Genomic DNA, 14,267 nt, shown 5'->3' with positions numbered 1-14,267 from the left:
TGGGCCGACCGGGCTTCGGGGGGGCTCACAGACACTCACACCCACTGCCTCAGGGACCGAGTGTGGTTCGGACGGCACCCACATATACACGCACAACAGCAAGCACGTCCGCCCCATATAAGTTCTGCGCGGCAATCATTGTGAAGCCGGGAGATAAACGCATTAACAAACCAATCTTAAGACTTCAGCTGTAGTTGGGGTGACTTTGCACCGAGAAAAAAGATTAAACACAACAAAACAGCAAGCATGTACGATCACACACTCGATACTGATTCGGGTCACTTGAAAGCGAGAAAAAAATAACAACAAAACAAGCTTAACACCTTGTATTTACATTTTAGTGCACAAAAATAAACGACATAGACAAGCGCGATGTAGAAAGAACTTACATTCTTTCAAGTTAGTGCTTTGGCTGTGCTATGGATGACCCTGCGCCCGAGAGAATAAAATCGAGCCCGAAAAAGAAACGTGCGCTCTGGCTAGTATACTGCTGTGTTCGACGCATACACATGAACCATGTAAAACGAATAGATTCTATCAGGACACATTATTATGCATGTATGAAAGAATAATGCAGGCATACCGCCAGTTTTTTGACACGACCCCTCACTTTCTGACTATTAGTTCATAAAGTTGAAGAGACACACAGAAATGGCACGTAGGCCTAGCTGCGTACATGAAGAAGGATTATCTCGTTTACGTATTTAGGACACGCACAAGTGGCAAGCTCTTAATCGATGGCACTGTTATACAATGCAAACAAAACTAATTTTATGAACGCGCAACACATATATATTGTGCTGAGCTTGTCGGATCCTAATTTTCACTACCTTCTCCGAAAGGAATTCAGCTCCGAAAAAAAGTCCGAAAGAAATTCAGCTTTGTTCGGCATATTAATGCATCTTTAGTACGCACACGTCACTTTGACGCGGTGAGTAATCGCGGTTTTGTGACGTCGCGTGACAGATAGGCGAAGTGGGCGCAGCCCGAAAATTTTTAGACCAATAGAGTAGGGCTGATGGCGAAAGAGGCGTAGAAACGTAAATAACCTTTTCTTTTTCTTTTGTTCGATACAGCTGGCCTAATCATGCATAATTAGTGCACACACTTGATACCAGATGGGGAGTTCGCGGTTCTCTTGACGTCGCGTGACAGACAGGCTAAGTGGAGGTGACCGGAAAAATATTTGACTAATCGTGTATGGCGATAATGGAACAGAAACAGATTGGAATAGTTTTACGCTATAGCGCCCGATGGCACTGTCAAAAGGCAACGACCCCATATACGTGCACCGTGGCAGAGCACTACGGCTGGACTGATACACACGGTGGGCAGCGAAGAACAAGGCGGTCGGCTCGTTGCAACAACCGTCCGTCCAATTCAGTCCTTGTCCTATGTAACAGACGCAACTCCCGCACTGGTAGCCGACACTGCAAACGGGCGATGAGGATTGAAGAGCTCACCCGAAAAAGAGAACAAGTTGAAACTGGTGGACGTAGATCAAGACAAAAGCCGCGCGACATGGAAGCCAAGCTGCCTGCCTTCCCGTTCTTTGACCCGTGCTCGGACCGTACGTCGGTGGCCCAGCGGTGGACCAAATGGCATGCCCGTTTTTTGAACTTTATACTAGCTGTAAAGATATCAAATTTGGTCCACAAACGCGCCATGCCGGTAGGCAGAGGATGCGGTGCATGACATTTTTTGCTGACGCTTCTGGACCGAGAGGCGGACTATGAAACCGCAGTCGCCAAGCTGAACGCACATTTCTCTCCAAACGGGAACGCGGTCCACGAAAGGCACATCTTTCGCCAAGCAAAGCAAAGCTCAGAACCGTGGGCCAATATCAAGTTACATTCAAAAAGTTGGCTGCGAAATGCGAGTTCGAGAGCGAAGAACCAGAAATCACCTCACAGATCATAGAAGGCACTAATTCCGCTAAGCTGCCCGGTAGCTCACTACCGTAGCAAGATGTCACACTAGAGAAACTCATAAAAATACACCGTAGCATTGAGATTGCAGAAGTTCAAGCAGCTAGCATGGAACGCCGCGAGCAGGTCGAACCTGTGCAGAAAATCCCGAGGTAGCAGCGATAGCGTAGCAGCGCCGGCCGTCGAGCAATCATCCAGAGCGCAAGCAAGCTGAAGCAGCTGCGGAAGAGCGTGGCCTCACAAAGGAGGGAAAACGAGCTGCCCTTCACGGTGAGCCACATACCCCAAGTTTCAAGAGAGACACCATTTCGCCAAGTTCTGCAGACAAAGATACCCCATTGACGCCACTGTAAGTAGTTCCACACGCGGGCAAGCAGGACACAAGCACGGAGAATTGCGTTCTCCACGTGCACGGCCACAGTCAGGAGTTGCCAGAGGTAACAGTTTCAATCAACGACACAACACCTAAGTTTTGTGTTGACTGAGGAGCAGGTGTCAACGCCATCGGGGAAACCACGTGGAGAAACAGGTGCTGCTAGAGCACACGACCACAAGGCAGGTAAGCTATGAGTCACCCAAGAAATCCCATTCACGGGAAAGTTCTGTGCAACGTTGTGTGCCCAAGGCCAGACCACCAAAGCGTCATGATATACAGGGTGTTTCAGCTAAATCGGGCCAAACTTTAAATATATATATATATATATATATATATATATATATATATATATATACGTATGAGTTACGAGAATGCAACTTAGTATTGTTGGCTGCCCTCTTGAGCAACTCAAAGTATTATTTACCATGAGCTTAGTTAATTAATTAGTGATAATTATTAGGCAACCTCAAATAATAATCTAAACGCAAAATCTTCAATGTAGAAGTTGTAGAGCCTAACGAGAAATGTCCAAATATTTTTTTCCGTGATGGCCGGTAGCTGCTGTGGTATTACTTTTCCCGCACTGTCAAAAAAAAAAAAAAAAAGCACGCAAGATTTGAAAATGTTGCCCGTAAATAGGCGCTAACGCGCAGCGACATTATTGTCCTCAAACATGCCACGAACGAAAATGATCGATGCTGCACGCAGACAGAGAGAGAGAGAGAGAGAGAGAGAAATAGAAGAAAGGCAGGGAGGTTAACAAGACGCACGTCCGGTTTGCTACCCTGCACTGGGGAAATGTGGTATAGGGATGAAAAGAGAGAGAGAAAGGAAATAAAGCACAGTTTCGCGCACATTTGAAGCTTCGCACGAAGTCTACAGACTTCGTGCAGACTTCGTGCGAAGACAGAAGCCACGAACAGGCTTTGAGCAAACTGAGATGGATCGAATACAATGGTCTCGGCTTCCACTCTTGCCGAGATATCTTGTCGGTCGAAGCGATAGGATATGCGTTAAATAAGGCATGGCCATTCTTGAAGCTCGGGCAGTGTTCTTGATGTTGACATCGTAAACAGCGAGGAGATTTTGGCGGCAGATGGCGAAGTATCGGAGATGATAGGTGTGGCCATCGTCTATAATGTTTTCTTGCAGCCTATTCATGCGTTTCGGCTGTGTGTTGGTAGAATCGTTGGCGGAATTTTTGAAGGCACTAATGTTACCGCGCACAAGCGCGTAGTCACGTGCTACTTTTTTTTTTTCAGATATCGCGCACTTTCTTTGTAGCCCAGAAAAAATTTTAACCGCAGCAGCTATCAGCACGGAAAGAAATTATTTGGTCATTTCTCAATAGGCTCTACAAGTTGAGTTGTACACTGAAGATATTGCGTTTATATCAAGGCTTTAAAAGTTGGCTAATTAATTATTGTTAATTAATTACTTCAGCTCATAGTAAAAAGTACTTTTAGTTGGTCAAGAAGACAGCTAACGATACTAAGTTTTTTGCATTGTCGTAACTCACACGTGGTAACTTAATGTTTGGCCTGACTTAGCAGAAACACCCTGTAAGTCGTAAAAAGGGCACACCGATCACTCCTGAGTTACAACACCACATTAGATCTAAAGCTCATCACAATCCTTCGGCTTGTTACATGACACACTAGTGTCGACGCAAAGAGAGTTTCTAAAGCTGCTTGGCAGGGTAGGTCAGCTGAAGAACTTTCAAGTTAAGCTGAAGATCTGACAGGATGTCCCGCCAGTAGCTCCACAGCACCATCGCATTTATTTCCAAATATGAAAAGCGCTGGAGACCGAGCTCACACGCCTGGAGGGGCTAGAAAAGTAACCGGACCGACACCTTGGCTGCCGGCGATCGTCATGGCTCACAAACTTCATGACCGTAACGCGGTCAGAGTGTGTGTTGACAAGCGAGAGGCCACCATGGCCATTGCTACAGAAACGCACATCATGCCCACGGGAGAGGATGTTATCAGCATTCTGAATGATGCTGCCTGCTTTTCAAAGTTGGATCTGAAGGTGGGCTACTAGGAGCTCGAGCTAAATGAAGAATCTAGGGTGATAACAGCATTCTCTACACATTGCGGTTTGACGAGGTACAAGAGGCTGCTGTTTGGTGTCAACAACCCTGCCACCGAGACTTTCCAAGACGCTGTAAGAAAAGTTCTTCCAAATGAGGAGAGAATAATTAATGTCAGTGATGGCATCTTCATCTATGGGCGCGCCATGACAGAACACGACCGAAGACTGCGGCTTGTGTTGAAGCACCTGGAAGACGCAGGGCTGACTATGAACGGAAACGTGTTTCCTGGGCACCAACAAACTGAAATTCTTTGGGCACGTGTTTTCATCTGCAGGAGTCAGTGCAGGCCCCGAAAAGGTTGAAGCGGTAGCCAGAATGACACCGCCGAGAAACTCAACCGAGGTCAAAAGCCTCCTCGGCACGGTAAAATACTGCAGCCGATTCAATCCTCATTTGGCCCAGATGGTGGATCCACCAAGGAAGCTCACGCATGCTGATGCAGAATTCTGCTGAAAAAAAAAACAGCCCCAGAAGGTCTTGGATAATACAAAAAAAGAAATGTCTCACATGCGCACTGTAGCATGATTTAGTGACAGGATAGACTCGTGACATCACTGATAATGGACCAGAAGGGACAGCAGGAGCGCTTACTGAGGAAAATCTGAAAGACGAAAGCTGTAGCATGCTGGCCTACTTCAGCAAAGTATTGACGCCAACAGAGAGAAAATCTCCCTTCGTTGACCGTACAACGTTGGCCATAGTGGCAACTATTGAACCCATATTTGAGCTCGCCCGACAGTAAAGCGTAAGCAGTCGTCACTTATGGGCGTCTACTTATAGGACGTGAGAGTTACGCTCTTCGGCAGTTCAGTCGCGCTTTTCGGTTAGAAATTGGGCAGAATTCATTGTAAAACTCAACTAACCCTAAAAGGTTGAAGCGGTAGCCAGAATGACAGCGACGAAAAACTGAACCGAGCCCTATCAAACAGCCGACTCACCTCCGCTTTCTATTTTCACCATAATTAAGACTGATACCTTTGTGAGTGAGTGAGTGAGTGAGTGAAATAACTTTATTGAGGTCCAGAGAAGACGCAGGGGACACCCCGCGCCACCCGGCTAGTCCCACGTAGGGACCGGCAAGCCGAGCTTGACGGCCCGATTGCGGGCACTCTGGACGGCCAGGGTTTGGTCGTTGAGTTCGGGGCTGCCCGAAAGCGCAGCCCACCTATCCTCGCTGAAGGCGGAGCCGATGGCTTCACACTCCCACAACACATGGTTAAATGTTGCCGTTAGTCCACAGGCAGGGCAGTCCGCACTGGGATACCTTTCAGGGTATATAGCGTGAAGAACCGCAAGTTTAGGATACGCACGAGCTTGGAAAAGTCGAAGGGTCACCGCCCGCGCCCTGCATAAGGCAGGGTGCGGGAGGGGGAATACCCGTCTTGACAGATAATAATGCTTGCGGCCTCGTGCGCGCTCTCGTTGGGGTTAGAGGGAGAGCCCTCAGTCGACCCCAAGTGAGCGGGAAACCAAATGAGAGAATGCGGAGAAATACTTTTCAAGCTTCGGAGAATGCGAAGGGCCTGAGGGGAGACCATCCCGGTTTGGTAGGCCGCCTTAGAATCGCTATATATTACCTCTCTGCGACCATCGAGCACAGCCAGCGCGATTGCAACCTGTTCGGCTACTAATGGCTTCGAAATGCGTACTGTAGCGCAGCAAGTGATCCTGGAATTAGAGTCGACGATGGAGACGGCGAACGCCTCTTGTTGGACATATGCCGCGGCATCCACGAAGCTTGCCTCAATGTGGTTGTTAGGGACATGTTCGAGTAGATCTCTACCCCTGGCCCGACGTCTGCCGACGTTGTGTGCGGGGTGCATATTGCGGGGAATCGGCGCGATGTGTAGTTGAGATCTGATGTCGCTGGGAATCCGCACGGCGTCGGGGCAGTGGTCGACAGGGTAGAGGTCCATCTCATCGAGTATCTTGCGGCCCGCCGGGGTGCCGGATACCTTTGTGTCTTGTTATTTGCTTTTCGGGTAAGTGTTTCTGTGTTGGACAGCTTGTTTTTTGTTCAATAATCTCTTGCTTTAATGCATAAGCCCCCGGCAAACGACCTCAAGCGCAGGTAGATGATTACGATAAATCAAATAGGCAGCACTTTTCTTGTAAACAAAACATCTAGGGCGCATAAATACTCTTAGTTCTGACCGCCTGACAGGTACCGGGATAGCATAAACTTGACAATACGCAAGACTACTTGCTTACCTCTTCACGCAGAGCTGACAACCCCAAGCTGATGAGTATAAAGGCTAAACCACCATATAAAACGGGTAAATGGGAAGCTACAAAGGATCTAACCACACGGGTTTCTCAGAAAACGTGATTCACTGTTAAAAAAAGTTTGTACTGGTCCGGCGTTTGAACCCAGTACCAACGCCTTCCCAGGGCGGTCGCTCTACCATTTGAGCTAACCAGGAGGCTAGCAGACCGTAGCACGAGAACGAATGAATCGACAACTCGAAGCAGATGGACACTGAAAATGGCAGATCAGTTCTGCGGAATCTCGCAAAGTGGTTCGTGAAAGACGAGAAATAGTCATCCACCCGACCGCAGCACGAAGCTCGTTACTTTGTACATTCCAGCAATATTGCGTGGCGGCAGCACACTGACGTTGTATAGCGACCCCCTAGCAGTCTTTTCTGCTCACTTCCCTATTTATTCTTTTTCAACAACACTAGGCGGACGACAACTGCATGTTGATATGCAATGGCACCATGAGTGTGAAGCAGAGCCCTGCCGCAGACGGAACCAAGTGCCTGATTGCTGTCGTGAGTACACGTCGCTTTCCTTTTCATCATAGAACACTGCTCCACAGCCCCCGCAGAGTGAAGGGAGCACACCGTCGTGCCCCAACCCTGCTGAGGCAAAATGTGGGCTCGAGTCTCGTTTCCTGCGCGCGCCATCACCTCATATACGGTGATACGTGATTATATTTATCGCCCCTGTTAAAGATACGAAAAGCTACGTAAAATCGGCCCCAGTTTTGCGAATACCGACCCTGGGGCCTAATTCACAAAGCTTTTTATTCGTATAGGTGCTCTTTACCATTCGCTGGTCGCATTTTCTAATACTATGTTCAGCGTTAGGGTTGGCTGGAAGTTTCACTTACGAAGAATTTTAGCGTAATAGCTTTTTGCGAATATGGGCCCTGATCCATAAGCCCACACGCTCGCAGTTCGTAAGAACTATTTCTCATTGGCCTGTCGCCTTTATTAATAATATCTTCGCTATCTCGATAGACCAGAGTCTGTCTTTGAGAAGCGTTCTAGCATATACAAGTGCGTTGTTCACGGGACTGCAGAATCGCATTCACAAGAGCAGGGACAGACGCGGGTGAATCGTGATTGTGGACGTATAAGCGGATGCGACCGGCAAGTCATGAATCGTTCTTACGAACGACAAGGTTTTTGGACTCGGCCTCAGCAACGGTATGAGTGAAACCAGGATAACAGTCACAAGATCAGATAATCGAGAAAATTTGTTTATATTGCTAGGGAACAGTATTTGCGATGACGAAGAGGCGAGCAGTGGGAAGACGACGACGATTAGAGGCTAGCGCGGGCTGTTGCCTCTTGGCGAAGTGCGGCGTATTTGCTTGTAAATATACTTGTATATAACTTATCGTGTGCGTCTTCCTACGTAACAATATTAAGGGGCGGAGGGCAGCCATACACACACACCGCCGACAGAGTTGGTCGTGGTAACAGGCACTGTACAGCCACTCGCTTGTTTATTAAAAAGAAACGAAGTTGCGAGTACAATCTCCTGCTGCTGAGCATGAGATCGCGGGTTCGATTCCCGGCCACGGCGGCCGCATTTCGATGGCGGCAGAATGCACATTAGGTGCACGTTAAATAACAGCGTAGAAGTGTTAGGTATGGTACACGACAGTGATCATAGGTTATTGATTACTCTCCGTTTGAAGAGATAAAAAGCAAAATTAGTCCAGAGGAAACAGGCCAACTAAAGCAGTCAGGAGACAAGCAGGGCCTGTAGTTACACAGCGTTTTTACGCCAGAACTTTTCGTAAGACAAAATTTTAAACCGTCCTGGTGCTGGACATATTAGCGAAAGCGGCCGACCAATGGCAAAGAGCTCTTACGAACGAAATGATTCGTGAATTCGGCCCCAGATGAGTTCAGGGTAGTGCTCGCGAACGAAGATGCGGCTTCAGAACAGGAAAATGAAGCTAATATGTATAGAGATAATGAGTTAGATCGTATGGACTAATTTCTGAGGCCGCTAGTGAAGTTGGTGGTAAGACGCCAACACATATAGGTAAGCTCGCCCAAGTAACAAAAGACTTCATAAAAATTGACACAGAACGAAAGCGTCGAACTGAAGAGATCATGAATAATTGGCTGAACTGTAAAAGCTGATAAACGAAAAGAAAATAAGTGATATGCGAAATTTTAACATTGAAAAGATTGAGGAAGCAGCAAGAAAGTCGCAGCATGAAATCAATAAGAAGGAACCTTGACATAGGAAATAGCAAGACGTATGCAATGAAAGGTAAGCATGGTAATGTCATCAACAATTTCGGTTATATAGTAGATGCAGCAGAGGAATTCCATACTGAACTGTACAGTACTCTAAGTAGCCACATAACCTTGATTGGCAGTAGCGAACAGGAATACAGAAGTTCCATTCATAATTAGCGATGAAGTTAGAAAGGCCTTGCAAGACATGTCCTGGAGGAAAGCGGCAGGAGAAGATGGAATAACAGTTGATTTAATCAAAGTTGGAGGGGATATTGAGTTCGAAACGGCATGCTCAGAAGTATTCAAGCTGTTAGACCGGGAGCAATTAGGAGTGTGGATCAACGGCTAACATCTCGGCAACCTGTAGTCTGCAGATGACCGTGTCCTCTTCAGCAACGCTGGAGATGAATTGCAACAAATGATTGGGGACCTTAACCGATAAAGTGTAAGAGTAGGATTGAAGATTAATATGAAGAAGGCAAAAGTAATGTGTAATAGCCTGGAAATTTATCGAAGAATATAAATGGGTTGGAGCGCATACGGCAAACATTGCCAAATCATGACCGGCAGCTTACCGCAACCTTGGAAAAAAAAAAAGAAAGTGTACAATCATTGCATTCTACCGGTACCAACATGTGGGGCAGAAACTACGAGGATACCAGAGAAGCTTGGAATAAACTTAGGAACCGCACAACGAGCGATGGAATGAAAAATGTTAGACGTAACTTTAAGGGACAAGAAGACGGCGGTGTGGATTAGAGATCAAGCGCGAGTAGTCGATATTGTAGTGGAGATTAAAAGGGGAAAATGTAGCTGAGCAGGTCATGTGTAATGTGTGAGTCAGGTAACCGGTGGGCTATTATAGTCACCGAATGGGTGCCAAGAGAAGGGAAGCGCAGTCGAGGACGGCAGAGAACTACGTGGTGCGATTAAATTGAGAAATTGGCAGGTTTGAGGTTGGGTCAGCTGATGAGAGACTGCAGTAACTGGACATCACTGGAACAGGCTTTCGTCTAGCTGTGAACATAAATAGGTTGATTGATGCTGACAGAACCCCGGGTGGACGATATTTCCCATAACCTAATTGTGGCGTTAGAAATTAAATCCCATAATTTAATTAAATCAACGAAAGATGTTCATGCGAACACGCAACTTGGTGTATGCATGCTTTTCTTATCTGAGGACGCTGAGGCTGTTTTGGTGCAGTTACGCGGTTCTTCCATCAAATTGGTCCCTTATATATAGTCCCACATAGACATATATAAAACCTGATTTGGAAGTTGAAAAAACTTGACTAACTCAGTTGGACGTTGGCGCTTTGGTGTACATACGTGGGCAAAGCATACACACCATAGGCTCGCCGGAAAAAAAAAACTGAAATTATTCCTAATTCAGACGCACTGTAGTTGAGGAGTGCACTGAAAAGTTCGCAATGCCAGGTTGGCACTGCAGTCTTCTATTTGAAGTTAGATTCGTAGACGGAGAAGAAAATTAGCTTTGTTGCGTAATTTCTCGAGAACACATTATTTTCGTCCTTACGTTCTCAATTATTCTGCGCCATTGCATCTGTTATAGATTGTTCATTATTTTTGTTTTTCAATTATTAAATTTACAACGGTGCCGATTCAATGCAGCGATGACACTACAAGGGGGTTGTCGATTACATTGTTTTTTTTTAATCAAAAGTAGCATCGTAAACAAGTCCGGGCAAGTCACCGAAACTTACAAATGAGTAAACATGGTCTCGTAACTTGACAAGTAACATTTCTTTTTACTAAGAGCCAAGCGGAACATGACAAGATTGCCACGTGTAGACCACTAATAAAATCGAATGCGACCCAATCCAAAGGCTGTGCCGATCTTATGAGTTCAATTGATGAACGTATTTATCAGTCGCACATGACAAAGTTACGGATAATTGTAAATTATGACTCTAAACTAAACTAAATAGGCGGACGAAGTAGCTGTCCCTACCTAGCTCATTCACTGCATGCCCGATACAGACAGTGCAACTTACAAATGTAACTATCTTCTGCATTTACAGAAAGACGGTACTGAGGACAAGACGCCGCAAGACAAAAGGGAACCTTACGGGAACTGCCAGAACCACACTTGTGCAACTGTTGGGCAAAATAGCAATGTAAGCATTCCCATTGCCGACAAAAGCCTAAATTCAATCAATCAAGTGGTCTCTGTTGCCAAACCCACGACCACTCCTAAAGGCAACCAGTCAGATGTTACCACCAAGGTGACGGTCACGGGTGTCAGCAGTGCCATGACGACACTGCCGACCACCGTTGCGCCAAGTTCTACGGGCACACCAGACGCCAACAACAACACCCCTGCCGGCAACAACACCACCCCTGCCCCCAACAACACCACCACTGCCGCCAACACCACCATCCCTGCAGCCAACGGCTCGAGCCGATCGCGACTCGTTAGCGCCGCCGGGAGCCAAGTCCTTGGTGTCGTACTCGCAATCGGCGCGCTTCTCTTGCGGGCCCCGTAGACAGCAAGCTCGCACGTGGTGCGACAATTGCCCTCGGCGACGCCATGTCGAGTGCATGTGACGGTGTACTTGAAAGCAACTGCCTACAGGAGTCTTCTGCGTTAGCATAAGGAGTGTCAAAGTGGAAAAAGCAAGTGTATATGTGTGTGAAGTGTGGGAAGCCGGTCACGTGGTAGAGAGAGGATGGGAGGACATATACTTCGCTCCTAGAGGCAGCACGAGTGTCGAGTGAACAGGCCTTTGCAATGTGGTGAACGCGCTTTAAAATCACGGATCCGGAACCTCAAAGAGGTGCGACGTAATGCTAACGCATTTCTCTCGCATTTACTGCTAAGTCGCCAGACTTTCTTGTTTTTACGGAGCCCTGAAATTCCGCACCGCTCCCCCGCTCTCTTTGCTTTGACTGTTACATACGATAACCCCGCCACCTCTAACGCGTACAGCGTGAAATCATTGCGCGTATTTGAACTTGCGGCAAGTCGGAACGACACGTGACCACGGCCGCGGTGCAATACGTGGGCCGCATAAATGTGCCCACAGCAGCGTCGTTTTACATCGTGCTCGATTGTCACGTTGTCACGCGGGCCGCCATCAAGCTGGTCGAGCGCCCAGTCTTCACCGTTATTTATTTCGGGCTAAGCCTGACCTTGATACGCGCTGAAAAAACAAATTGCCGCATGCTCCGAGTTTGTATATTGAGAGCACCGTGGCTTCCGAATTTCTTCGCACTTCTGCAAAGATGAAAATCAAAGTAATGTTGACAACAAATTGATTCGAGTAGCAAGCAGAACACAGACCCGGGGTCCAGCCAGCTTCCAGACGAGAATAGCTTCCGCCACCCTCAGTTCAGGTGTTGCAAGAGTGGAGTATCAGAAAAGCTAGCTCTAATCAAGGCACTTGATTTCGACGCACCCCCTTCAGAATCTAGGGCAGTGCGAATTGCGAAGCATTTAATATTGACTAAGCAGTTCTTAGAGCTTCAACCCTAGCAGTGATGACGAAATAAACTTGCGCGCGGACGCACGTCCCCGCCAGCATTCTCATGTCGTCGAGTAGTTATCTGCTCAACTTGGAGTTTTCATAGGGACAGGAACATCACGACGTAAGCGATCGATTTTCTGTGACTACATTGATGGCGTCGTGTATACTAGAGTATTGGTGAGAGTATGGGTGAACGCGCACGCTCAAGAATGCGGCTTATCTTCCTCGGAAAACCCTCCCTGATCCCTCGTGCGAAGTCCTCAAAGTATGACTTTTATAGAACGAGGCATCTTTGATATTTAACACTGATGTGAGCGAGGCAACGATGACAACAAAAGGTAACAACCTTTTGCGTCACGATTTATGTTCTTCTTCCACCACTATTAGAAGGGTCAGCGTATAGCAGTTTGCAGAAACATCCTATCGTCAATAAGTCATCGAAAACAAAGAAAATTCATTGTTGTTGCTTGTTCTCGTCTCTAACAATGTGCCAGTCTTCAAGTATACATATTTCCATTGCCTGTTATTTCTGTGAAGAACGGCGTCATTCGCATTCCTGATTTGTTAAAGGGACAATTAACTTAGCGTTTCACCCATCGGCACAGAACTTCTTGCCGACGTTTTGTGTAGCGCGCGTCAAGTCGGAGAAATGTGTTTCATCCTTGTTGGTGTAAATGATCACGATATGCTGCAAGGTTTATTTATTTATGTGCTGCCTGTGCCATGGACCTGTCAATAAAGTTTGATCAAATCTTTTTTTTTTTTTCGAGCGTCATAACTTTCCCACGAAAGCTAGTTTCACAATATTGGGGGAATCACGCTCAAACTTGGGCCAACGGTCCTATATGAGGGACGGGACTGTAGCAAAAAGGACATGCGTACAAGAGGTTCCTTTCGCTATATACGCTTCCGTTATAAACGCGTTGCTGGAAGTGTATGAACTCGCCCAAATGCACACCCAATTGCAGGAGTCAGTTTCCTTGCTCAAGCACATGACGTCTACGGCGCTCAGCTCTGACTCGTGCATCTTTGCCTGCTGCATGCACACAGTCGTTATGAGAGAGACAGGCTCTGAACACATGGAACACTATTGTGCGTACTTATCAGTCCATCCCATGGCACTCCGACGACCAGCCAATGGCAGAGACGAACGAAAGGGTTCGTGAATACGGGCCCTGACCTTTTGACCTCCGGCACACATTACGAAGCAACGAACCCGGCAAACCTACTTCACGAGGTAATGAAAAACTTAAGGTAAGCTCAACGATACGTCCCCGTGTCGCCCCCATTGCAAAACCTCCCAGTACACGGCACAAGGCACAACATATTCTCAAAGCCCCGAAGCTGATTCATTTCATGAGAACTGTGCGTTTGAACGAGTTGGTCTCGGAAATAGAAGATGTTTTCACCAGTCTTGTGCTTTTACATTTTCCAGCTTAGAAATCTGGCATCTGAACTGGAAAACATTTAATTTTAGTGCGTAAGACACTTTATAGAAAACGTTTGGGAAACATATAAAAGACGTCAAAAGAAAAAAAAATTAAAGCTGGACAAAATTAACCCGCAGGCCTCATGGCAAGTCTCACACGGGCCCTGCGTTGCTTGCAGATGCAAAGCTATATATATATACTGCTACGCTGCGCGGTTCTTTCTGAGGGATCCATAGATGACTTGCCTGGGGCGCTCACTATCATCTTGCATGCTTGTGTGATGGCTGCCGCCAGCTGCTTGCGGTTCGTTCATGTCCGTGTCTTCAGGTGGTAGTCCGACCAAGCGCCGGCTTCGTCGAGGGGTGCGGAGAAGAAGATTGTCCAGAGTAATTACCCAGCACCGTTCACCAAAGTTGTTACGGGTGAGATGGGTTTATTTACAAGATGATCGAAGGGGC

The 14,267-nt window shown here is 47.0% G+C and overlaps 1 protein-coding gene across 3 annotated transcripts in view; it reads left to right on the top strand.

Moving 5' to 3' along the window:
* The window catches only part of LOC119446775 (uncharacterized), a 71,391-nt gene extending 58,260 nt beyond the window's left edge, over positions 1-13,131 (top strand). For all 3 annotated transcript variants that reach the window (XM_049664378.1, XM_049664379.1, XM_037711319.2), the window contains exons 4-5: positions 7,087-7,176; positions 10,934-13,131. In XM_049664378.1, coding sequence (XP_049520335.1) covers positions 7,087-7,176; positions 10,934-11,398 — 555 coding nt within the window. In that variant the 3' untranslated portion in view covers positions 11,399-13,131. The remainder of the gene's footprint in view (positions 1-7,086; positions 7,177-10,933) is intronic.
* The last annotated feature ends 1,136 nt before the right edge of the window (positions 13,132-14,267 follow it).

The sequence above is a fragment of the Dermacentor silvarum genome, chromosome 3 (genome assembly GCF_013339745.2).
Source record: "Dermacentor silvarum isolate Dsil-2018 chromosome 3, BIME_Dsil_1.4, whole genome shotgun sequence".
Classification (NCBI taxonomy): domain Eukaryota; kingdom Metazoa; phylum Arthropoda; class Arachnida; order Ixodida; family Ixodidae; genus Dermacentor; species Dermacentor silvarum.
This window is presented reverse-complemented; position numbering and strand designations above follow the sequence as displayed.